At 39.7% G+C, this 26526-nt stretch overlaps 1 protein-coding gene across 1 annotated transcript; it reads left to right on the plus strand.

Annotated features, from left to right (window-relative positions):
* Positions 1–3629: 3629 nt before the first annotated feature.
* OGT (O-linked N-acetylglucosamine (GlcNAc) transferase) lies at positions 3630–24555 on the plus strand (the record flags this gene model as incomplete). Its single annotated transcript, XM_010285454.1, has 17 exons — positions 3630–3796; positions 4766–5009; positions 9390–9458; positions 12432–12548; positions 13911–13990; positions 15438–15633; positions 15833–15973; positions 16190–16290; positions 16479–16632; positions 16734–16835; positions 17095–17274; positions 19147–19305; positions 20945–21034; positions 23018–23143; positions 23902–24072; positions 24192–24308; positions 24388–24555. Coding segments are annotated over exons 1-17 (2382 nt in total), but the record flags the coding sequence as incomplete, so codon positions are not given.
* Between the last annotated feature and the right edge of the window lie 1971 nt (positions 24556–26526).

Below are 26526 nucleotides of genomic sequence, written 5' to 3' on the forward strand. Positions count from 1 at the left end.
CTCCGCGCGAGCGCGGCGCTCCCTGCTTCGCTGGGCCCGCTCCCGGCAGAACTTTCCAGAAGCGGCGGCCTGGGCGAGGCGGTAGCTACCGGCGTGGTCCGCGCCGCCTTTATGCTTGTCTCCCCTTGGCTCGGGGCTGCCGACGGGCCCGGCCTCGTTCCGTGGTGGGCTCCTGTCGGCGCTGTCCGGCCGCAGCCTGCGAGCCGCTCCTGGAGCAGCACGGCGTGGTTAGTTCTTAATGCGGTGCTCTCTTCTTGCTATATTTATCCGACTGTCAGGTGACTGCGTTTTTTGTAGAGGACAAAGGAGGGTAAAAACTTAACCCAAAATGTATGTTGACTGGTCCAAAATCTCTCGCTACACTTAAGGAGCAGGTCAGCCGAGAAGTACAGCGCTTTTCTGGACAGTAAGATAGCATGCTGTAGCTAAGAACGATCCTGTCCTGTATTTAGTTTACAGATCCAGAAGTTGAGGGACGGAGGAGAGGAGAAATCTCACTTTCCCTGTAGAGCAAGAAAGAGAAGTATTCTGCTTGCAGAAAGGATGAAAGGACAACACAGCTTTATCCCCCAGATTTTTTTGGGTTTTTTTGTAACCAGAGGGAAGGAAAAATATGAAAAGCTGAAATTATGTCTGGGAAAAATAGGAACAAAAAATAGAATCTGTGGAGAAAGAGATGGGATGGCAGTGCAGAGGTAGGGATGTAAAGAGAGATGGTAGTGATACAGAAGTGGAGATGGAGAGGCTAAGTGCTGCAATACGGTATTTTGTTCCTCAGCTAGAATCGCATGTCTAATCGGTGACGCTGCGGCATCCTCTTGCAGCCTTAATCTGTGGAGGTGAAAAGAACATGTGCACGCTTGGGGAGAGTCTTGTGCTCCTCATCACCACCACCTCCCCGATGGAGGTGGCAATTGCTCCTGTCTGGGCCTAGATTTTTTCTAAATGTGAGGCTGAGCATGAGTGGTTGGTAAGTGCTTAGGATGTTATTTCTGGGGGGGCGGGAAAGGCCTTGGGTGCATTTGTGATAGTTCTGTGGGGCTTTTTATTATGCTTGTATTCTATAGAAGTCTCAGGAAGGGTCGTTGTCGTAGCATGTACTAGGCTTTTGCAAGGTCATAGTCAAAGCATGTAGCACAAGTTAGCCTGGGTACAGAAATTCATGTAGGCAAGACTTGATAAGGGATTCTTATAGCTGTGGCTCTTCACTGCAATTGTTTTCTTTAGAGATGGGTTCAGTGAGTAACCATTGATGGCTGTGTTAAGGATTCTTTGGGTTGTAGAACTTTTCTTCTAGCCAACTTTCTTTTAAAAGTTTAGCTCATTTTCAACTTTGTGATATAGCCGTCTACTTCCTACTTTTCAGTGAACTTCTCAAGGATCGTTGCCAAAATACTTGTTTGGAGGTAGATGACTGGCTATTTTACTCCGAGTGATTGATTTGCTTTATCTCTTGGTGGTGGTGGGGGTGTTCTGTGAAGAGACTTGATAAACGAAAGAAAATGTTAGTGTTTCACTTATTTTGTTGCTTTTGTTCACAATTCGTATTCCCAGGTGTCAAATACAGTATTTCTGCACTGCCTTCTCTCTTGCCATGGGAGCTCCAATTTCAGTTTCACTTCTTGCTTAAGTAGACAAAATGTAGCATTTAGATAATGGTTGGAAGCTTCTTTCCAAGTGGTCATAAGAATTTTCAGTCTAAACTTTTGGGATTGGTGTTTTGTTTTTTGCTTTAGCTTTGATAACACCACTGAAATTTATTTGAAGAAGAAATTATTCATTTAGGTCCATGGGACATGCTCTTCCTTTATTCAGCTTCCCTGTGTTTGCGCCATCAGCAAAACTTGGAAAATAGCTGGCTGCCAGAGGGGCTAACCCGGTGTGGCTGTTAGAACGAGGGAGTGAGGAACAGCCTGTTGGTACTCCAGTATCATTATTACTGTCAGCACCTTGGACTTTCATAAATGGTGCTGTTATTCTCATGTTGAATAACAGTTGTATCTGTTTATTGCCAGTAGGTTTAACCAGATACTGAAGTCCACTTTTCCCTTAGTCAGCATTTGGAAAACTATTAAGCTCGGCTGCCAGAAAACAGGAATCTAATCTGGATGCAGATACTTGGTTAGTAATTTGTGAAGTATCTGACAGCAGGTAGCTTTGCTAGTTCCAAATTGCTGTGAAACAGTTAAGGTTTTTAGCACTGACAGAGACAATATACTGTCTGGAAAAACAACTTCAGTTACATCACCTAATGTTTTCAATCTTATCTTCAAAGCTTACTAGTGTTAAAAAAGCAATTTTGATAAAAATAATCTGTATCAATCCCAATTTCATAAAATAAACACTGGGTAGTAACTCTGTACCTAATCTCTTTGTGATTATTTTGCTATCTTTAAAGTTCTCACAAAAGTATTAAAGAGTCTCAGAGGATTTTTGTAGTACCTAACTGCAAAAATACGTGTACTCAGATATTGAGACGCTTCTTGGTATGAGGAAGGATTTCTCTGTTCCATTTAAATTCAAAATTTTAAAACTCTGTAGGTCCAGGTGGGAAGGGTTTCATGAATGGAATTAAGTGACTGTAGAGTACTGGAAATGCTGGACTTCAGGAGTAGTAGTAAGAGATACTTGCAGTAGTCAAACCTTTTAATAATAAGAGTCATCGGTATAAAGGCAGAATTTGAAGGCCAGCGCTTCTTTCTAGGGTGAACGGTTGTTTTTCCAAGCTGCACTTGTCTATATTTTAATACAGAACCATGCTTTATAAGAAGTGTGATTTACTTTTCACACTTAAGGTTGTTTTGTCTAGAACAGGCAGTGTGTGTTTTATTCAAGTATTTTGTTCTCCAAATTTTGTATCTTAAATAATAAAACCATTTTGTCACTCCCATTCCAGCTAAGCCTCCAGAAGCAGTAACTCCTTTCCTCTACCCTGTCTGTTTAATGGTTCCTTCTGTAGGCCAGCTGCATATCATTGAAGTGTGTGTTTGTGTCTCATCAGATATTGTTCTAAGGCAATTTTTTTTTCTATGAAGGAATTTTTAGTCAGAGAGAATGTAGGAGTATAGAGGATTCAAGGAATGTTATGCATTGCTCCCCCCCCCCTTAAAAGAGCTTTCACTACTGGCACAGCAAAACTTTGTTTGTTGAAGTCCTTTGAAGTCTTTGTCTGCTGTCCTTCATTTCCCTATTAAGTTTTTAGAACTTGTTTTAATACTACAAAGCATAAAATTTACAGTCTTGGGGGAGAGTGAGGAGAGTCATTGTTCTGTTAGCAGCACTTCTACTGTAATGAACCAAAGTAACTATATTTCGGGTTAATGGAAAATGATTGACTTACAGGAAACACATAGACTGTAATGACTGTGAATATTTGTTACTAGCTGATGAAGTCATGGACTTGCACACATAATGTTACAAATACCATAGTAATAAGTTGGGGCATGAAGATCTAAGAGTTCAAAATGCCATGTGCTATAGTGTTTTATGTAATTTCAAACATTTTCATCTTTCAGTTGCGTACACTTTTTTTCACATTAATTTGGTTTGTTTTTTGTTTTGTTCCCATTATCTAACTTTTTGTTTTCCCCCTTAAATGTTTTGGTGATTCTCCAGAACCAACGAAACGTATGCTTTCCTTCCAAGGGTTAGCGGAGTTGGCTCATCGTGAGTATCAGGCAGGAGACTTTGAAGCAGCAGAGAGACACTGCATGCAGCTTTGGAGACAAGAGCCTGATAATACGGGTGTGCTTTTATTACTATCGTCCATTCACTTCCAGTGTCGCAGATTGGACAGGTAGGAGACTTGATGTATTCTGTCATGTTTTCTCTATAGTTTGCACCTCTAGTAGTACAGAGCATAGCTAACAAAAGTTCTATTCTAACATTGATTTCTTTTTTTGTTGCTGAACGCAAATACTGACTAACTTCCTGGCAGCAGTAAGGACTGGTCAAAAATAATGTTCTTCCTTTTTGAATTTTGTTAGGGTAACAAATACAAATGGGAATCGCTAGCTTTACAACAAACAACAGATCTTGCTATTATTCTCATGTTATTTTAAGATTGGCATGTCAGCCACACTCGTGTGTACTGAAGGTATTTACATGTGTAAGCAAAGGCTTTTGTTTATTTATTCCACCTGGAGTGTCGAGGTTTGTGGCTTTGTTTTCTTTTATTTTTTTACATTGCAAGACTGATTGTTTGCTGTGAAATGGCATGATTAGTTAAGGATTTTTGTAATCTGAAAGTTGTCTCTCTATTCTTTCTGCTTGCCTGTTCCTGATCTTTCTTTCTGTGTGTCAAGCATTTTGAACTTCACTTGTTCTAGCTGTAAATCTGTGTGTGCTGAACTTTACATCTCTATCTGTCAGCTATATCCTTGCTTCTTGAAAAGAGTATGGAGTAGAACATTGCTTAAAGCATGCAAATGTTGGAAGAGGCTTCACAGGATTTCTGTAGTGTTTTCTCCAAGTGAGTTGAGTTCAGGTTGTTTGAGGTGACTTGAACCCTACTGATTGTAAATGAGAGTTGTCTTTGTTTAGCAGAATCTAAGATAGGAGCAGGGGAGATGATAGTTTCAGCTAGGAGAAGCTAAATATACAAGACAGTTCTGTAAGTCCAGATTTGTTGGCTATATGTTTGGCTCACTTAAACGTGAGTGTTCATTAAGTAACTAGGTAAACAGGCAAACAGTGAAAGTCAAGAGTGGTGGTTTTTGGTTTTGGGTTTTTTTTTTTTTTTGCTAACTTGTCTAATTTTTTCCAGGTCCGCTCACTTCAGCACTTTGGCTATTAAACAGAATCCACTGTTGGCCGAAGCCTACTCTAATCTAGGCAATGTGTACAAGGAACGTGGACAGCTACAAGAAGCAATTGAACATTATAGACATGCACTACGCCTCAAACCAGACTTCATTGATGGATATATTAATTTGGCTGCTGCGCTGGTAGCTGCAGGTGATATGGAAGGAGCAGTACAGGCATATGTGTCTGCCCTTCAGTACAACCCTGTAAGTAACACTTTATTTTATAGGAGAACTCCATACTTTACTACTATCCCAGGACACACAAATAACAGGTTTCAAAGAACAAACGATAACCCTTCCCTCTAAAACGTACACTGTAAAATTAATGGTCTACTTAATACTTTTCTTAAGGATCTTTGAAAGACTTCGGTCACAAAAAGTTTGATATTGCAAAACAGTAAGGGCTTATTTATTGTAAGGTTATTTATTTATCTGTGTTGTTGAGATAACAAAAAAGCACGGAATTTTTTTTTTCCTGAATCTAGATGTTTCAGTGAATAATCTCATTTAGCTTTGTGTGCTTTAAGGCAGTATTATTATGGTGAGAGTATCACTGCTCAGATTATGAATGTGAGATCTTGAAAAATCATCAGGTATTACTTTATCGCAAGGCGCTAGTGAGGCCGCTCAGCCTGTTGCACCAGCAAAAGGCCTCAAAGGAACTAAGGGGTGTTTCCTCTAAGGGGGTAACATGGCTGACAGCCCAGCTGAAGTGTCTCTGTACCCATGCATGCAGCATGGGCACCAAACATGAGGAGTTAGAAGCCACTGTGCTGTTAGAAAGCTATGACCTGGTTGCCCTTACTGAAATGAGGCAAGGAAGGAGGGGTGGAGGCGTTGCCCTCTACATAAGAAATGGATGGAGTGTGAAGAGCTGTCTCTGAAGAATAGCCATGAGCAGGTTTAAAGCTTATGGGTAAGAATCAGAGACTGAGGCAACAAAGGGAACCTCACGGTTGGTGTCCACTACAGGCTGCCCAGTTAAGGAGAGTCTATTGATGAAGCCTTCCTACTCCAGCTACAGGAGTTGTCGTGCTTGCAGGCTCTTATTCTGCTGGGGTACTTTGACCACCCTGACATATGCTGGAAAAGTACAGTGGTGAGCTGTAGGCAATCCAGGAGACTCCTGGAGTGCATGGAGGATGACTTCTTAAGTCAGGTAATAGGCCTACCAGAGGGGATGCTATACCGGACCTGTTGGTCACCAAAAACTAATTGATGACGTCAAGATGGGAGGCAGCCTCGGCTGCAGTGATCGTGCACTGGTAGAGTTTGCAGGGGTAAGGGGCAGGCAAAGAGTAAAGTGAATTCCTGAGTTACAGGAAAGCAAACTTCCAGCTCTTCAAAGAGTTAGTCAATAGGACCCCCTGGGGAACTGCCTCTGGGGACAAGGGAGTGCAACAGAGCTGCCAGATCTTTAAGGACACTTTCCACAGAGTGTAAGATCTCTCGATCCCCAGGTGTAAGAAATCAGGAAAGGAAGGCAAGAGACTAGCATAGCTGAGTTGGGACCCACTGGGCAAAAGAAAGGGCAAGAAGGAAATGCATAGGCAGTGGAAGCAGGGACAGGTATCCTAGGGAGAGTACAGGGACACTGCCTGTGTAGGGATGGGGTCAGGAAGGCCAAGGTGCAGCTAGAGCTGAACTTGGCATGGGATGCAAAGAATAGTAAGAAGGGATTCTATAGATATGTCACCCAGAAAAGGAAGGTCAAAGAAAGCGTACCCCGAATTGATGACCAAGACTGGCAGACTGTTAACAACAGATTAGGAGAATGCTGAGGTACTCAACAACTTCTTTGTGTCAGCCTTCACTGGCGGTCTCTCTTCCCACACCTCTCGACTGGATGGACTGCAAGACGGGACTGGAGGAGCAAAGTCCCTTCCACTGTAGGAGTAGATGAAGTTCAAGACCACCTGAGGAACCTGACCATATACACAAGTCTTTGGTACCTGACGAGATGCATCCCAGAGTCCTGAGGGAACTGGCTGATGTAGTTGCTAAGCCATTCTCCATGATATTTGAAAAGTCCTGGCAGTCAGGTGAAGTCCCTGGTGACTGGAAAAAGGGAAACATTGCATACATTTTTAGAAAAGGTAGCAAGAAGGAGGACCATGTGAACTACTGACCTGTCAGCATAATCTCTGTACCTGGGAAGATCGTGGAACAGAACCTCCTGGAAGATATGCTAAGGCACATGGAGGACAGGAAGGTGATTCGAGACAGCCAGCATAGCTTCACCAAGGGCAAGTCCTGTCTGAACAACCTAGTGGCCTTCTGTGATGGAGTGACTACATCAGTGGACAAGGGGAGAGCTACCAGTGTTGTCTGTCTGGACTTCTGTAAGGCCTTTGACACGGTCCTCCCGTAACATCCTTCTCTCTAAATTGGAGAGGTATGGATTTGGTGGATGGACTGTTCAGTGGATGAGGAATTGGTTGGATGGTCGCATCCAGAGGGTAGTGGTCAATGGCTCAATGTCCAGATGGAGACTGATAACGAGCGGTGTCCTTCAGGGGTACCAACACTGTTTAATATCTTCATCACTGACATAGACAGTGGGATTGAGTGCACCCTCAGCAAGTTTGCAGATGACACCAAGCTGAGTGGGGTGGTTGACATGCCTGAGGGATGGGATGAAATCCAGAGGGACCTGGGAATGGAATGGGCCAGTGTGAACTTCTTGAGGTTCGAGGCCAAGTGCAGGGTCCTGCACCTGGGTTGGGGCAACGCCTGGTATCAAGACAGGCTGGGGGCTAAAGGGATTAAGAGCAGCCCTGCTGAGAAGGACTTGGGGGTATTGGTGGATGAAAAACTGGACACGAGCTGGCAATGTGCACTTGCAGCCCAGAAGGCCACCCGTATCCTGGGCTGCATCAGGAGAAGCATGCCCAGCAGGTCGAGGGAGATGATTCTGTCCCTTTGCTCTGCTCTGGTGAGACCCCACCTGGAGTACTGCATCCAGTTCTGGAGTCCTCAGTAGAAGACAGACATCGATCTGTTGGAGAGGGTCCAGAGAAGGCCAAAGAAAGCATCAGAGGACTGGAACACCTCTCCTGTGAGGACAGGCTGAGAGAGTTGTGGTTGTTCAGCCTGGAAGGAAGGAGGCTCTGAGGAGACCTTATTGCAGCCTGCCAGTGCTTAGAAGGGGCTTATAGGAAGGATGGGGACAGACTTTTTAGTAGGGCCTCTTGTGATAGGACAAGGTGTAATGTTTTTAAACTAGAAGGGTAGATTTAGACTAGATAGAAAGAAGAAATTTTTGACAGTGAGGATGGTGAAACACTGGCACATGTTGCCAGAGAGGTGGTAGATGCCCCATCCCTGGCAACATTCCAGGTCAGGTTGGATGTGGCTGTGAGCTACCTTGATCTAGTTGAAGATGTCCCTGCTCACTGTAGAGGGGTTGGACTTGATGACCTTTAAAGGTCCCTTTTAACCCAAAGTATTGTGTGATCACGAAGTCATAAATTTCATGGTGACGAGAGTTACCTTGGTTATATTTCCACTCTGGACTGGTCTACAGAAGCATCATTTTTATGCTGTATAGGCTGAAACTGAGTATCTGACTATAAGTGATAGGTCTGTAAAATAGGTCTTCTGTTTGGATTTTTGGTTGTAACTGTTTTGAATTGACATTTTTAGCAGTCTCATACACTCTTTACTATCTTCTGTTTATTTTGCATTGTACTCAAATAATTTCTATAGTACTACTCAGAAGGGATCTGCTTGCTATTTGTTCATGCATTTTGTCAAAAAATGCTTAATGCAGCATTGGTCTGGTGTGCATATATCCTTTTTCCCTTTGAAAAGGAAAGGTAAACCCAGTCCATCAAGAGCTCAGGATCTTGTTTCGCTGTGTTTTTCAGCCTAGGTGTACTTGTCTAACTTACTGTGCTAGTGGAGTTTATACATCGTTTAGAAATACTGGAAGATGGTCTTTCCTTACAGGAGTTGAGTTTTGTTTAGGTTAGAAACTTTGTTGGCTAGTGTTGACAAAAATGTCCCCATTCTTTGTAATCTTTACCGCTAGATAATGCAGGTGCAGCCTATGGAGTGGTTACAAATGAAAGAACAAGAACGTGTGGCAAGGCTTTTGAAAATGAATGCATTAGTGGGAAGAACAGGGAGGAAAAACTGGTTTGGGGATACAGGAAGCAAAATCACTTTATATAATCTACTTAAGAGCCTTAATGGCAGTGGTGTAACTTAAGAATACAGGTTTGCAGTCATGCTTTAAAAAAGGAGGGGAGGGCCTTCAAATATTTATGTATGCCAAAAAAAATTAAGCTGCTGCGGGGGGCGTTTGGTTTTAGTTTTCTTTTATATTTCTGCATAGAGAAGAATTGTATGAAATACTACTTTCTTCTTTCTACTTCTTTACAGTTGTATTTTTACATTACTAAAATCACTAAGATTGTTGGCTATAATTTTAGCTCAAGAAAAATAATTTACATTTGTGATGTATTTATTAAGAATTTAAAATAAGCTGTATAGGACTGGGGTGTTCCTTTGCAAGTTCTGTGTGAAGACTTCTGGGGTGTTTGAAGTCTTGAAGCTGATAGTGTGACTTTGATTTTTCAGGACTTGTACTGTGTTCGTAGTGACCTGGGGAACCTGCTCAAAGCCCTGGGTCGCTTGGAAGAAGCCAAGGTAGGTGTTGGGTAGAATAAATGTAAACGTCAGTGTTTTGAAAACTTGAACTTTGCACCAAGTCTTCAAATCTACGTTGATCTACAGACAGTCTGAGAAACTGCTGAAAACTGAAGGCACTGAAACACCCCAGAGTAGTTGCAGGGCAAGATATGGCATGTCCATGTTTAAAAGTTGGTTTAAGTCAAGAAATGGAACATTACCAAGCCTTTCTGCTGAACTAGACTATCTGATACCATTCTGAAGTGTTGGGCAGGGGCTCCATCATGCTCTTACCTGGAAATAAGTAACAGTCCTTCAAATCTGAGGCTTGCCTGCTGGTGCCAAGCAGAGAGCCTGTGGTTAGCTCGAGATCCCTGTACGATGCAGGTGCTATTGAAAATGCTGCTCTTCTAAAGTCCTTTGTGGCTTGTAAGTGGAGAAGAAACTTATCCAAATGTTACCTTGTAATATTGGCTTTTAAAGATTTTTATTCTTTTAACTTTTCCCTTCCCTTGATAGTGGAAGAAAGGCTAGTAAATGATCGATAGCTGCAGTATGCGACCCCTGCCCCAAATATCTTTTCTTCATGTCTTCCCTCTCCCCTCCCCCAAAATAAAGAAATCAGAAGGACAAAGCTGGTTTGTTTGGGAAATGAACTGATCGAAAGAAAACTTGCTGTAGTGGAAAGGTGGCTTCTAGCAGTCTTGTGTTTCCTAAACTGAGAATTCGAGCACCAAGATGAGTTTAAAATTCTTGGCATGTTAAAACTTGGATTGCACAAAGAAATTGTCTTGTTACAAGCCACCTTACGCGTCCGCGCTGCAGGGGTGAGGAGTGTGGAGAAATCGGAAACACTCTGGACTCCACGTCTGTCACTCCAAGCCCCACGCGCATGCTAAAAAGTGGAGTGTATGAACAGCGTAGCTGTCTGTTTGGCTGCAGCACCATTTGGGGAGGGTTATGATCTTTATGGGGTAATGGGAGTGCAGGTTCAAAGTTCATTATTTTTTTTTTGATTTCTCTTAACAACTTGGATGTGTGTACCGTCCTAGGGCAGCCTAATTGATTTGGTCAGATCCAGGTTGAAAATATTTTGTAGCAGCATTTAGAGTTTGAGCAGTCTTTGAGACACTTGGTTCTCAGCCCACCAAGCGGACAGCTAACATGAATTGCACTTCACTGCAGCTTTAGTGTGACTGGTATAGGCCAAGACACTGCGCCTGCCTTAGGTTGCTGACTTCTTTGTTTCAGAGCTCTGGAGACACCTAGTTTGAAAGTGTTATTCCGTTTTGTGAGAACTTAATAAACGAGGAAAAACATCTTGAGTAAATTGCAATGTGTTTCTTTGGTTATCAGTCCATTTGAAAGATCAAGCCAGCAGATTCCTTGCAGTTTGAACTAAAATTAAATTTCTTTGTAGATATTTCAGAGCCTTTCTTCCAAAAAAAAAAGTCCCTGCTGTATGCAATTGCCCTGATTAACCCTCTCCCTTCTGCATGTCTCCCTTGTTACAGATTGTCCTTATTCCCATGTGTTAAGACATATCCAAAAAAATGCAATTGCTTTGTTGAACTCTTACTAATGATCTTGTTTTATTTTCTCTCTTGTTTTTGGTTTTTCACCACTGATATTGTATTTAGAAGGTTTCAGGTGGGTGAAACCTCCTATTCCATGCGTAAGGTGCCTCGCTGAAGGGAGCTCGAGGCCTGGATCTAGGGCAGACACACACCTCCTCCTCTTCCAGCAAGGAACGCACCGAAAAGTCACATGATGAGAAATATGGTAACGGGTTTGTAACTGCCACAGCAAAACCATTTGCCTCCATGCCTGAATCTTCTGTCTTGTGGCTTCAGAAACAGCTTAAAATATTTAATTACAAGCAAGTAATGTAAGAATATTTTATACTAGTAGCCACAAATTCTTTCAAAGAAATAAAGTAAAAGTAAATTAAAATATTTTTTTTAAGAAATAATTGGAGATAGTTAATAGTAAAAGCTTCTAACTCTTCTGGTTGTTCATTTTTTTCCTTTTTTCTTCTTTGTTTGGATTGCAGCGTTCTGCTCTTCTGATGATGCGCTGTGATCCTGCAGTAGCGCAAAGGCTGCGCAGCGGTAACGCGCATTGCGTGCGATTAAGCCCTCGTGAACGGTTGACTAGATGATTAATCTCTGATTGGGTGACTGCCCAAGCTCCAGGCTGTAGCCTTTTGGATGAAATTGGGTTGTAACGCATTTAGAGTCCAGACATCAAATTTAATATGTGAGTTTCTGTATGGGCCTGTCTGGTAGATTAATGATTCTGGTTGGCCGTTCACTGGACCTAGGGGCAATCAATATAGCAAAGCAGTTCGCAGCGATAGCGTGGCGCCGTGCTGTTTAGGATGCGCAGCGATTTCTTGCGCTTGCATTACAGGGACCTAAACCTTCATGCAATCCTGTCATTTGAGGTTTTGAAGCTGCAGATGATTGAATGTATTTGAAGAAACGGGGAAACGAGATACAGATTGGGTGTGTCAGCTCACTTGACAAGGAGAATTAAAACTGAATAATAGCTTCATCTTTTTCAGTAGTTTTTCTAATTTTTTAAAGTAATTTCTATCTGTTTTAGAATATTTCACAATTTTGTTTTATTTCACAGCAAAGTTGTTTTTATGCAGTAATTTTTTTTTTAATGCACTTCAGGGTGGCAGATATTTCCGCTGAACTACTTGAATTATTTCTAAGATGATTTCTGTGGTGACCTGGTGTCTAAAAGCGTGTTAATTTGTTATCAGCATAACTGAAAAATGGTGGGCTTGCACCTGGGTTTTGGTTTGCGCTGGCGCAGGATCAACAACAGTTTACAGCGCATTAGTTTTGGCGCAAGCTAGCCTATACTGCAGGGTCACTTTTGGCTGGTTAGAGAAGGCATACTAACAATTATTTTTTCTCATTTTTTTCTTTTTACAAATATTCCCCTTCCCTTGTATCTCTCTTCTTTAACTGTTCCAAGGCCTGTTACTTAAAAGCAATTGAGACTCAACCAAACTTTGCAGTGGCTTGGAGTAATCTTGGCTGTGTTTTCAATGCCCAAGGAGAAATTTGGCTTGCAATTCATCACTTTGAAAAGGTAACTGTCTAAGCCAGTCAGCTTCACTGCTAGATTTTAATGTACGTGCAGTTGTCTGCTTATAGATGATAGAAATATTTTGATCAGCAGTAGAACTTCTTATGATGTTGTTAGTTAACATCCTATATTAATCGGGTTTTTTTTACTTCCTGATGTTTCAGACTGCCTGTATGCTACTAGAGAGATATGTTTAGCATTGCCCGAAGGACTCTACACACATGTCAAATATAAGAAGATTCATTAAGTTGTTTTACAGTCCTTTTCCAGAATAAACTTTTTAAAAATCTAATTTGATGGGAATAATGCTTTGTGTGTTTTGTGTATGAGAGGGAGAAACAACTTTCTGCTTAAAATTATTTTTCACTGATTTTTTTTCAGGTATTACTATCCTTTGAGTAACTAGTAGAACAATTTTAAGTGACACACTCTTCTCCAGGATTATTTTCACCACTATTGTTTCAGACTTCTCTAGACTAGTATCATTAACTAGTTGTCTGATACCTTCTAGCTAGTATCTAGTTAGCATCTTAATTCAGTTTGTACTCATCTTTTACGTTTCTAAGGTGACCTAAAATTGAAGATGTGAACAGTTTCTTCCTGATATTTATGGCTTAAGAGCTACAAAAATAATTTTAACTGCTCAGGATTTTTTTTTTGGATCTGTGTCCAGTTAGTGGTAGACTATAAAGTATTTTAATTTGGAAGTAATAGTTCCCATGACTGTAGGAGTGTGGCCTGTCAAATACTGACATATAGCTTATTCCTGCATCTTCTGTAACTTCATTGGTTCTTAAGCTTTTGGCATTTTACTAGTTCTGAAGGGAGTGGAAGTGTTTTGTTTTAGTTACATGGCTACTGAATTTTCCCTCCCTACACACATGATGTATTTGCTCTTTTTTTGCTTTTGTGAAATTGTCTCTCTTTTCCTGGGCTGCTGAAATTTTAAAATGCTGTCTTATTTTGCAGTAGGTAAAGGATATGGATCAGATTTTTAGGGTTTTCTCTGCTAGCATAGCATGGGTAGGCAGGAGTGTTAAGTATGAACAGCCTAACATGAATAAATGTTTAACACTTTATTCTGCAGTAGTTGCAACTGACTAGGTAAGCAAAGAATAAATTTGAAGGTAGTGTATGCTGTAGTTTCTACAGATAAATAACTTTAATGCTCTGTGATTGATTTGTATAACTTAAGTTTTCCTTCCTCACTAGGTTATTGATAAAATCTTAGATGTTTACAGAGTGAGTTTGCCAAATTAAAAAAAAAAAAAAAAATACACCAAATGAACAAAACCCCCCAACTAGGTTTCATAGAGAATGTTTTTGTGTTAATGCTCAAAACTGTTACTTCAAAAATATTTTCAGGCTGTAACACTTGACCCAAATTTTTTGGATGCTTACATCAATCTGGGAAATGTCCTGAAGGAGGCAAGGATATTTGACAGGTAAGCAGATAACTACTGTCGCTCTGTCAGTGGCCTGTCAGATGTATCAAGATACAAATTAGGTTCCTGATGTAAAATATCTTTGGACAGTATAGCAAAGACTTGTACGCTAAGCAAACACATGTCTTGGAAATGCATACAGAGCAGGTTACTGGAATAAAAAAAAAATTCTGTGGAATATATTCCTCTATGTTACTTTCCTGTACTTAATAAAATGTTAAAAATAAGAGTTGCTGAAGGTATTGGTGAAAACAGATTTGAAGTTCAGATTGGGGACGGGTAGGATAAGATGTCTGAGAAAGGCATGAACCTTCGAGTTCTCTGTTTTTGTTACGTGATTCAGGACATGATCTACAAGCATGTCTCTTCTTAAAATTTTCCTTCTATGTAGGACAAGCTGAAATGCTGACATTCAGCTAAGCATCTGATTGAATATTTTGTATTTGTTGTGTGTCGGCATCATCTTACTGCATGGGGTTGCAGTACTGTTGCGCTCTTTTTGAACTAACTTGTTTTGAGACATCTGATCTGATAACCTGAATCTTACATTTGTTTCTGGAAGAAGATCCAGGATGCGTTATTTATATGCAATGTACCATATTGCATCTGTTAATTGGATTATGATTTCTGGTAGCTGTGGTTTGTGGCTCCAAATTTAATAAAAGTTTGCAAGGAATAGGTTAATTATTCTAACTAGTTGCGTTGCACACAGAAATCACTGAATGATTTACACTGTTTTAACCACAAATTAATGGGACAAACATGGACATGTTTCGTCATCATTTTAGACTTTACATCACCTTTTTGAGAATTTACAACAGAACGTATATTGTTGGGATTTTTCTAGAAATCGCATTTGAATACATCAGTCATATATATAGTGCTATAGGAGTATATAATTAAAGATTTCACTTTCAAACGAAGTGAGATTTGAAGTATAAGTAAAGCATGATACATGTGTTAGGTTAGCAGAGAGAATAAAGCCATGTAATAATATGGTGCTGTTTATATTGTTACAATTTAATAGTAAACTGGGGAAAAAAGTGTAGCAAAGGTCTCATGCTTATCCTAGTAATGAGGAGTGTTTTTAAAAAAGTAGATGAAAGCTTTACTTTTTTTCCAGAAGATTTATGTTGATCACTATACAGTATCAGGTAGGAGGAAGACATTCCTGTTTTAAGAAATATTTCTTTTAGTCTGCTAGTTATTACAGAATGGAGCATAGCTTTAAAATTACTTTAATAATAATAATAATTCATCCCTTGATTTAGCTTTTAATTCAGGCAGTACTCTTCTGTGTTTTCAGTAACATCTTGCAGGACAGATTTATGTGTGTTAATAATACATATCCCTTGAAGTTTTGGGATTTTTTTATGTAGGTTGTTTTTATGACCAAGGTAAATGGCTGTTCTGTGGATGATTGTTTACCTTCTTTTTCTTGTTACAGAGCTGTAGCAGCTTATCTACGAGCCTTGAGTTTGAGTCCAAATCATGCAGTTGTGCATGGCAACCTTGCCTGTGTGTATTATGAGCAAGGACTAATAGACCTAGCAATAGACACCTACAGGAGGGCTATAGAACTACAACCCCACTTCCCTGATGCCTATTGTAACTTGGCCAACGCCTTGAAGGAGAAAGGCAGTGTAAGGAGTACTCTTTTTTTCCTTTTTAAATTTTTAAAAGTACAGTGAATGTTTATTTTAGACACTAGGTGTAACCAACTTTACTAAGATTTAGCCATAAGGAAGAATAATTCAGGATATCTCCATTGTATAATGACTTCTCATAAACAGTGCTGTTACAACAAATATTACCATGTTAACAGTATCCCTTTCTTTGAAGGTGGTAGAAGCAGAAGAATGCTACAACACAGCTCTTCGACTTTGTCCCACTCATGCAGATTCTCTCAACAATCTAGCAAACATCAAACGGGAACAGGGGAATATTGAGGAAGCGGTTCGTCTTTATAGGAAGGCTCTTGAGGTACAGTTGAATGTGGTGAGGGAGAGGCGGAGAGTTAAAGTTGGGAATGTGTAATATAACACAGATTTTTTTTTTTTTTTCCCCCTCTTTGGTTATAATTGGAAGAACTGAGAGTCATATAAAAAGAAGATTAAGAAGTGCACAAGTATTTTTTTTTAATATGATCTACTTGGGCCATGTGAGAGACAGATTCTACTTTTTTTTTTTTTCTTCAAGGTGTTTCCAGAGTTTGCTGCTGCGCATTCAAATTTAGCAAGTGTTCTGCAACAGCAGGGAAAGTTACAGGAAGCTCTGATGCATTACAAAGAGGCTATTAGGTAAATGGATACTATCTGTAATAGTCCCAGCCTTTCATAAGAGCAAAGTGCCATAGATCTGTACACAGTAGTGTATTTTAATTCAGATAGTTGCTTTGCAAACAAAAAAGTCTGGGTATGGGTATGGTTTCTCATTGAAGGAGGAGCTTGTATTGTTCATGACATATATATATTATCTTTATTCTCAGAATCAGCCCCACATTTGCAGATGCTTATTCTAATATGGGAAATACTTTGAAGGAGATGCAGGATGTTCAAGGAGCTCTACAGTGCTACACCCGTGCCATTCAGATAAACCCAGCTTTTGCTGATGCCCATAGCAACCTGGCCTCTATTCACAAGGTAGCACATGCGAATGATTCACTCCTAGAGTATGGTGGGGCACTGTGAGTACTTACCCTTAGTATATTTTTATCTGCTGACTCATTTCTGTGTCTTTATAGGATTCAGGGAATATACCAGAAGCCATTGCCTCTTACCGCACTGCTCTAAAACTGAAACCTGATTTCCCAGATGCCTACTGCAACCTGGCTCACTGTTTGCAGGTGAGGAAGACAAGGCTTTGATTGTAATTCTTAAGATTCCTCTGTAGCAAATGCTAAGTTTGATCACCTCAACCAATCACTAATTTAAATGTAAGGAGTAGTCTTAAATCAGAAGGTAAGATTATGCAGTCATCAACAGTAAATACTGAAGTTCTTGCTTCCTTTTTTGGAAGAAACATTAGTCTCAACTTGTGAAATATCTGATGTAGATCAAAGGAAATTCTTGTCCTAATAGTCTTTTAATTTTTCCTTTTCCTAGATCGTCTGTGATTGGACAGACTATGATGAAAGAATGAAGAAGCTGGTTAGCATTGTAGCTGATCAGCTGGAGAAAAACAGACTGCCTTCTGTTCACCCACATCATAGCATGCTGTATCCCCTTTCTCACAGTTTTAGAAAGGCTATTGCTGAGAGACATGGAAATCTGTGTTTGGACAAGGTACGAAGTTTTATATAGGCCAATTGTGAAGTACTCCGTGGTTTTGCCTGTTCCTACTGGAAAAACTAATACTCACATAGTCAGTACTACCTTTTGTAAGGTTTCTGGGTCGCTGACCTGTAAAGAGATGGGACATGGGGTTACTCATAGTTTTGCAAAGTACAAGGGTGTTTTGGAAAAGCAGAGTGAGTACATTACTCTTTCCTGACAGTAAATCCAGGCAGCTGTGCGAACAGATCCAGGCAGATTTATCAAAATCTGGTCCTTTCCAGCATCCGTAGCGCTTGGAACCTGACACTGCCTTTAGTGAATCCTTGCTGGAATGTGTGAGTCTCTTTGTGTTTGATTGGCTCTGGGATTTCCAAATGCACTTTAGTGGTGATGGCAGCAATGTTACTGGGGGAATGCATCACAGTAGGAATTACTTCAGTATTCATTATGATTCTGCTTTGGAGTACTTTGTGTGCAGTAGAACAGATTCTTCCAAAAACATATCTTCTCTTGCTGTAATTACTTAACTGTATGCTATTTCCATGAGACTGCACAGAACCTCTGTGCATATCTTTAATATCTTCATCAGTGACATAGTGGGATCGGGTGCACCCTCAGCAAGTTTGCGGATGACACCAAGCTGAGTGGGGTGGTTGACATGCCTGAGGGATGGGATGCCATCCAGAGGGACATGGACAAGCTCGAGGAATGGGCCAGTGTGAACTTCTTGAGGTTCGAGGCCAAGTGCAGGGTCCTGCACCTGGATTGGGGCAACGCCTGGTATCAAGACAAGCTGGGGGCTAAAGGGATTAAGAGCAGCCCTGCTGAGAAGGACTTGGGGGTATTGGTGGATGAAAAACTGGACATGAGCTGGCAATGTGCACTTGCAGCCCAGAAGGCCACCCGTATCCTGGGCTGCATCAGGAGAAGCATGCCCAGCAGGTCAAGGGAGATGATTCTGTCCCTTTGCTCTGCTCTGGTGAGACCCCACCTGGAGTACTGCATCCAGTTCTGGAGTCCTCAGTAGAAGACAGACATTGATCTGTTGGAGAGGGTCCAGAGAAGGCCAAAGAAAGCATCAGAGGACTGGAACACCTCTCCTGTGAGGACAGGCTGAGAGTCCAACCCACTGCAGAGGGGTTGGATTTGATGACCTTTAGAGGTCCCTTCCAACCCAAACTATTCTATGATTCTATGACCTCAAGAGTGCAGTTGCAGTCAATGGCAAATTATTTAACTAAAATCTGATGCAACTTCTTTTTCTCTTCAACCAGAGTCATAGCTGTTGGCGTCTGTGAATGTTGAGACAGACTACTTGAGCAGGTTGCCAACATAATTGAAAATAGGTTGTCAGCCAGTGGAAGGGTCTGGTTAGCTAATGTAAAGACCTCAAACTTCAGAAGGGAACACTTAGCTTTCGAACTGGCTTGTTTTAATAATAATAATAATAAATAATCCTTTCAGCTGATGTCTGGGAAAGATGGTGAGCATAAGAAAGCATGACACTGTTCTGGTCACAACTGGCTTGTAGTTTCAGAACTTCCTGGTTGTAGTGGTGTGGTATCAGTATATTTAATAATCAGGGGTGTAATACTTAAACTGTTAGAAAAGCAGAAATGTCAACTTGCAGTAGGGATGTCTGTATTTGGTATGTGCAGGTATGTGACATCTCGTAGCACAGTTTGTGGACATTACACTTGGCTCCAATGGAATATATATAATGCATGTTTGAAATGACAGATACCCAGAGACTGCTTACTTGAATGTGGGATAAGGCTAATTCTACAAACTCATTGGGCGAGGGGGAGTTTGTCCCTTTGTTTAGCATTTGTTTTTTTTTTTTCCTGAGTTTATAAACAGTTGTGTATGTTTTCTTGTCAGATTAATGTTCTTCATAAGCCACCATATGAGCATCCCAAGGATTTGAAGGCCAGTGAAGGTCGACTTCGTATTGGCTATGTGAGCTCTGATTTTGGAAACCATCCGACCTCACACTTAATGCAGTCAATCCCAGGCATGCATAACCCAGACAAATTTGAGGTAAAAATATAAATGGTGTGCTTATAAAGGTTTAAATATGGTTGTAAGTGTCACTTTTTCTTGGTGCAGGCAGGTAAAATAGGGAAGGGGAAGTTCTTGTTTTGGGGTTTTGTGTGTTTTGGGGTTTGTTTTTTGTTAGTGGGCCTTTTTTATGAGTTGAAGAGTTCTCCAGCCTGAGTCATCCTCCTTTACCAATGTGAAGTGTTATTTAGAAGGCAGAAGAATTAGATACCCGTCCTTAGAATTACTGTAGGTGGGATTTGTGGCCCATGGAAGACTTCTTTTAAGCTTCAGCTGCTTTTCTTTGAGTAGATTTGTTTCATCAACAAGCTACTACTGCCTGGTTACTTCTGATTTACAGTTTTTTGTTCATTCTCTACTGCTGTTTTTTTACATTTTTCTCTGGGGTACCTCAAGCAGAAACATAAACCTCAGATTGGTCTGGCTACTGCTTTTTCAAAAGGAAATGATACTACACGTACTCCAGAAGGAGTGTATACAATTTAGCAGTGCTAAAGACAGTCAGGTCTGTATTTATTTGGTGTCATGTTAAGGGATTGAGGCTGTAAATAGAACTAATTCCCAGTTACGTTGTTTGCCCCATGACTGTTTAAATTGTCTGGGTTTTGAGCTCCTGTTTTCCAAGACATTAGAACTTGTTTATCTTTGTAAAGGGTTGTAAGTTTTTCCTTCTTGCAAAAGTGTTTTTTATTAATCTTTCTTTGTTTTGGGTTGTTTGGTTTGTTTTTGAGCTTTTTTTCCCCTACCTTCTTGCTTTTTTCTTGGTCGTGAAGTCTTTGTAGTCTGAAATCCTTGTGTCAAAGCTGCATGCTTGAATTCTTATCCCAAATGTGACTATGAGGCAGATTTTTTCATAGAACAGTTAAATTGGTGGTGTGGGGAGAATATATCATTTAACCTTGAATCAGTTCAGGACAAAGTGCAGTCTTTCTTGTTCTGGGTTTATAAAGCTCTACAGAGCTTAATTTAAATACTAAATAGAAGTTATCTGTTATTTTACTAAAACTGTGCTTTTGTCCTGCGAGATAATAAATTCTCTGCATATTGGTTCTATTTGTTCATACATATCTATATGTGCTAGGTTAGCTAAAGATGCCTGTTTACATAACCTGTCAACCTTGAGTTTCTCAGATACATTTGCAGTTTCTTAGAGATAACTAGTCACTGTTTAAAGAATCTGTTAAAAAAGCTTCCCCAAGGTTTAGCTTGTCTGTTCAACCTCAGTCATAATTATGATTCTCACTAATCACAAATCCAAAGGTGTCTGTAAAAGGTGTTCTTAGAGAATTTAATGCTTATGCAAATCCATTTGTTAAAGTTACTTTACCTTGCACTGATGAGAACATTGTATATGTATATCTAGGCAAAATGCTGTGCCATACTCTAGCACCAGAACTGGGGCCTGGTGCAAATGTGTTAAATGCCCTATGCCCCTTTTTTCCTTTGGACTTCTTTCTCAACTGGTAAATGCCACACAAATAAATATAATATAATTTGTATGAAATTAGATGTAATTTTGCTAATGTAATTTAAAATTGTGATACCGTATGTTTTACAGCAAAGTTGTTTTGTTGGCAAGCTGTTGCAGATACTCAATTTTTGGTGCCTCATATTCTAGGTATTCTGTTATGCCCTGAGTCCTGATGATGGTACAAACTTCCGTGTAAAAGTAATGGCTGAAGCAAATCATTTCATTGACTTATCTCAGGTGAGCTTTTTTGATGCCTTGACCTTTTAGCAAACCTAAATGAAGAAAGAGATCAGCCTGTAGTTTAGTTTTTTAGTTGCAATAATTTCTTGAATTAGGCTAATGTTAGCCTTGAGAATTTTGGAGTTTGTAGATGTATTGGTGTTATGCCTTACCTGGCGTGTAGTGGTTACTGTGTGACCTCAGTGTGACTATTAAAAGGTAATGTATAGCAATATTGAATAACTGTTCCATTAAGTTGTAAGATAATAGATCTAAATGTCATGGATAAGTCAAGCTGCCGCAACTGTAAATACATCTAAGCTTGCTTTACTCCAGTGAAGCAGGACAGAGGCTTAATGATTAATGGGGGGATTTTGCCCCTCTATCAGAAGGCTGTTTTGGTAACATTTACAGGTAGCTTTGGTTTTTTTTAAGTTCCATGTGAAAACTGATGAGGATTTCAGTATACACAGAAGCCAAGGGGTTATTAAACTATCTCAAGATAACTGGCAAAATCCTAAAGCAACATGGGATAATCAGTGTACACTAATAATGGAACTGGATTGGCACCTGAACAGTCCCAGATTAGGTGACAGATAAAATTTGCATGTATTTTTTAAATTCATGGTGTTGTTCAGAACCTGCTCACATAAGTAAAAAAGCTAAATTGATGTCAGCAGAATTGCTCTTTGGGATGGGTTTTGCAAAGCTGATTTTCAAAAATGTTCTTTTAGAATAATGAGCTTCAATTATGCTTGTGGAAAGCTGTCTGTGTCTCCTCCTGCTTTTGCAGCTGTGCATGTTGAAACTCCTGGTTCATAGAAAACAGGGTAGAAATTTCATATTTGTTATTGCTCTTAACAGCTATCTAAGAAAAATTCTTCCCTTTGCCCGGAGTGGTACATTGAGTTTTCGTACTTAAAATTCTTGAGGCATCAAACTCGTATTTTTAAATTGCAATGCAACTCTTAGAGATTTGTGCAGGAGGGTCAAACAGGTAGAAACGGTTTGCTCTGATCTATTGCATTAGTGGTGTAGCTTACTGAAAGTTAAACTAAGATGGGAACTCAGATTGTTGTCCTTGTAGAGATATAACCACCTGTGTGCATGCATTTACCCCGCTATAAAATGCGAAGTAGCTTTCCCCTTTTTACAAAAATGAAGTACTTTCATGGTGCATATTAATTGCAGAGTGAGTCAGCATTAGCAGTAGCTGCAGAGTAGTTAATTGGCTTACTTTTGATACTCAGTTTAAAATAATTTCTCTGTATTATCTTAGTTTGGAAATCTACCATTTGCCATACATGAGCTTTGATCACTAATTAGCCTTACAGGAGCAATGGTGACGGGGCTGTTCTGGTTTGTATAGCCTCAGTTTCTAGCCTTTGGCTTTTATTTTACTGCTGCTGAACTAGATGCATCTATCAAATACTTTCTTTTATCTGCTTGTAGGTAATGACTGATTATATAATTAATTCTTGTAGGGATTTAAAACTGTTTACCTTTCAGTATTAGACAGGAAGAGATACATTGTAATTTCCAAGGCTTTGCTGTTCTTCTTGAAAGTCATTGGTTAATATCTTGTGTAAAGTTCCGCTCTTCTTAGTTCTTGGCTAAATGAAAAACAGAAGCAGTGTCAGTGTTGCTTGAGGTTTCTTCTGTGGCCTGTTTGTAATACCTTTCTGCATGACATGCTGAGCTTGGCAACACTAGGTATCACTCCTTTGATTTGAATGTGCAGACACAATCGTCAGCTACCACAGTTACAGTTTCTGTCATCAACTGCTTCAACTGTGTCTAGCAAACATATTTTTCTTGGCTTCAACAAGGGTTGTTTTTGATCGATTTGAGGACTTACACCTCTGCAAAACCAGCAGTAATGAGATTTAAGTCTCGCCTAAATTAAATTATGCAGCTGACATTTATCCATTGGTACACTGATGACTAATCACATCTATTACTGAAAGACTGAAAACAAAAATAACCTTATTTATTCTTCAGATACCGTGTAATGGAAAAGCAGCAGACCGCATCCATCAGGATGGGATACACATTCTTATTAATATGAATGGTTACACCAAAGGAGCTCGAAATGAATTATTTGCCCTGAGACCAGCACCTATTCAGGTAACTAAGTTAGAGGGCTCAACATCTCCAAAAAAACACTTGTGAGTAGGAAGAGTTTCTCCGTTTCTTCTGGCAGAATGAAAAAACATTGAAGACTCATGTTGATCAGTAAGTGAGAGAGACTTTTTAGGTTTTGGCATATGTGAGGCAATTGGGATCATTCTGTTGAAGAGTAGTAGTTTGGGGTTTTTGTGTGCTTTATGGGCAGTTGACCTATGTCCTGAAAGAGAACTACTTAATTCTATGAGGTTCCTGTACACCACTGGCTTTCTTGCATTAGTAAGAACAAAGAAAGGGCATTTAAAGCAGTTGTAGAAATGAGATGTTGCATTTTAATCTCTTTAGGCTTAGTGAAATTCTAATTAGAGTAAGTCAGAATCAATGTCAAGAGTTACTTTCTGACTAAGGATTTTCTAAAATGCCTATGGAAAGAGAATGGGAAAAACCTGAATCAGAGTCACTCTAGTCTCAGCTAAGAGAAGCTGTAATCACTGATGGTTAGTATTCAGGCTGTAGCTGTACGTAGTTGGATACTTTGGCCTTTTGCTGAGGTATCAATTTTAGAACATCCTTTAACTGTTCACTGTCTCAGTAATGAAAATTGGGGGTTACTGGTTACTCTTCAGTTGATAAAGGACAAGAAGGAACTTGAACCTGTAGGTGAAAAATTTAACTTAAGATGCATTGATTTTTAACTTCCTTTATTTTTGCAATGCACCTGGGACTGGAGCCTTGCTTTCTGTTTTTTTTTTTTTTAGGCAATGTGGCTAGGGTATCCTGGAACCAGTGGGGCATTGTTCATGGATTATATCATCACAGATAAAGAAACTTCCCCAGTTGAAGTGGCTGAGCAGTATTCAGAGAAATTAGCTTACATGCCAAACACTTTCTTCATTGGAGACCATGCCAACATGTTCCCCCATCTGAAGGTATGTAGGAAGACAGGGCAACAAAAGTAGGTGTTTTCCATAGCTGTTTTCATAAAATGGCATTTAGTACAGTACTTGGTGAGGGATCTTGTAACTTTTTTAAAACTTTTTTTTAACAGAAAAAAGCAGTCATTGATTTCAAGTCCAATGGTCATATTTATGATAACAGAATTGTTTTGAATGGCATTGACTTGAAGGCTTTCCTTGACAGCCTCCCTGATGTCAAGATTGTTAAGGTGAGAGCTACTTACTTTGTATGTTTAGTCTGAGGGACTGAAGCTAGTACTTCTCTGATGCTTATGTGATTTATCTTAGATGAAGTGTCCTGACAGTTGTGACAACGCAGATGGCAATGCCGCCCTCAGTATGCCAGTCATTCCTATGAACACAATTGCAGAAGCTGTGATTGAGATGATTAATCGTGGGCAAATTCAGATAACTATCAATGGATTCAATATCAGTAATGGGTTAGCAACTACTCAGGTGAGGCACTTCAAGATGCTGTTCTCTTGAGTTTTATGTTATATCTGTATGTTTTAAGGAAGAAAGACCTCCAGGCAAATGTCTTCTGTCTCATGTTGATATACTGAAGGAGACTCACAAATGGGTTATGAGCCACAGATGTACCGGAAGATGATCCCCACCCCCCCACCCCCCGCCCTGATAGAGGGAATATATCAAGAGGTATCATAAAGTCCAAAGAAATTTAATATTGTTGCATAAAGAATACACTTTGTTCAGAATTTGAAGGCAAGATTTGCTCATTGCCTCTAGCCTACAGAGGATTTGTGAGCTGCTACCCAGTTTCAGTTGTGTTTTTCCTTTACAAAAAAATTGCTGGGTGATACAGGCGAAGTCATTCCTCTGTATCTCAACAATGTTTATTCATCTCCTTACTTCTTTATGAACTATGCACTATACCACCATCTCTCAGTGCTTAACAGTTCATGGGATTTTTAGTGATAGTGATTGTTCCTGGTTTTGTTTAATACTTCTTCCTTTGCAGAACAGTTCTTTTTAAAAAACACCATGTTTTGACATTGGCATAACTCTTTTAACTTGTGAATTTTATTCAGTTTACAGTCCTTCAGGAGACTTTTGCATCATTTTGAGACCTTTTATTATCACTGCTCTATCCATAATCTCATGTCTTTGTTTCTTTTTATGAAAATGTTCTTTTGTTCACAGATGAGACTTGGTAATAGCTTATGTCTTAGATCAGTAAACTTACTAGCTTTTTTTTCTGAAACTGTTGGCCCCTGGGAGTGATAGGGAATTCTTGTCTTAGTACTCCACCACCAAGATGAAACAATATAAGTTCTGTTGGTGCACTTTTAAACAGGATTTCTAACTTTTGATTGCACTAATATAACCCTTCTCTGTGCTTGTTCTAATTTGATATTGGCTACTTTTGGGCATAGGTCAACAAGAACTGTGCATGGTATTTTTTGAGGTCTCAGTGACCTGGATAAGTAGCACTTCTACCAGCTTTTGTTGAACTAAATTATCTTGTGCATCTTTTAACGGAGTCAGTGACAGTGAGCCATTGTCATTCATGTCATGTTTGTCAACAGCGTGCTTATTTTGGCTGGCTGCACTGGCACTGAGATAAATTTTAAATATATATGTATGTAAAATATAAAAATACAGAGTGCATTTAACAAGTATAATTATATATTAATATTCTAATATTTATTATATGTATAATGTGTATATATATTTAGATAAACCATACATAAATAAAAAGGCTCAAAGTACTTGTTTTGCCCTATCTGTACTTACGTTTTTATCTGTCTTTGATCCCACCATTGCTTGGCATTATTAAAAAAAAAAAATTAAAAATCGTACTTCTGGCATTATTTAAAAAAAAATTAAAAATCATGCTTCCGTTGTACTAATCGTCAAGACTCTTGCATAGTATTCTGAGTATCCCAACTTCATCCTCTGCTGTTTTTTATTACCATATTCCTATTCTTTGTGAAGGCTGTAAGATCCATTCTTTCTTCAAAGTCCTCTAGTCTAATTTTGAGCTCTTCCCATTATTTCATTGTCCACTAGTTCCTTACAGTCTATCAGTTTGTGTCTTCAGTCTGGACTATGTGTTCTGTGCCTGTTGTCTTTTATCTTAAAAGTAAAACCCCAAAAAACCAACCAAACATAAAAACCCTGTTGCTTCCTAAATGCTTTTTTAGTCTTCCTTGAAGTCTTAATTTCATTTTTGGTCTCAAGGAAATGAAGTGACCTTAAGGAGGGGAGGAGTCCATGTGTAATGCCTGTTCATATGATAAATCTTTGCAGTCATTCCAGTTACCTGGAATTTCAAGGAGATAGAGCAAGGGCATGAAAAGGCCCAGTGTTTTGTACCTTGATGGTTGCAACATTGTGGCATCCACAAGCTGTATGCATACTGGTTACATTGTTAGGGTTTCCTATAATAACCACCCCCAGCCTCCC

This window comes from Phaethon lepturus, unplaced genomic scaffold, assembly GCF_000687285.1.
Source record: "Phaethon lepturus isolate BGI_N335 unplaced genomic scaffold, ASM68728v1 scaffold17514, whole genome shotgun sequence".
Lineage (NCBI taxonomy): Eukaryota > Metazoa > Chordata > Aves > Phaethontiformes > Phaethontidae > Phaethon > Phaethon lepturus.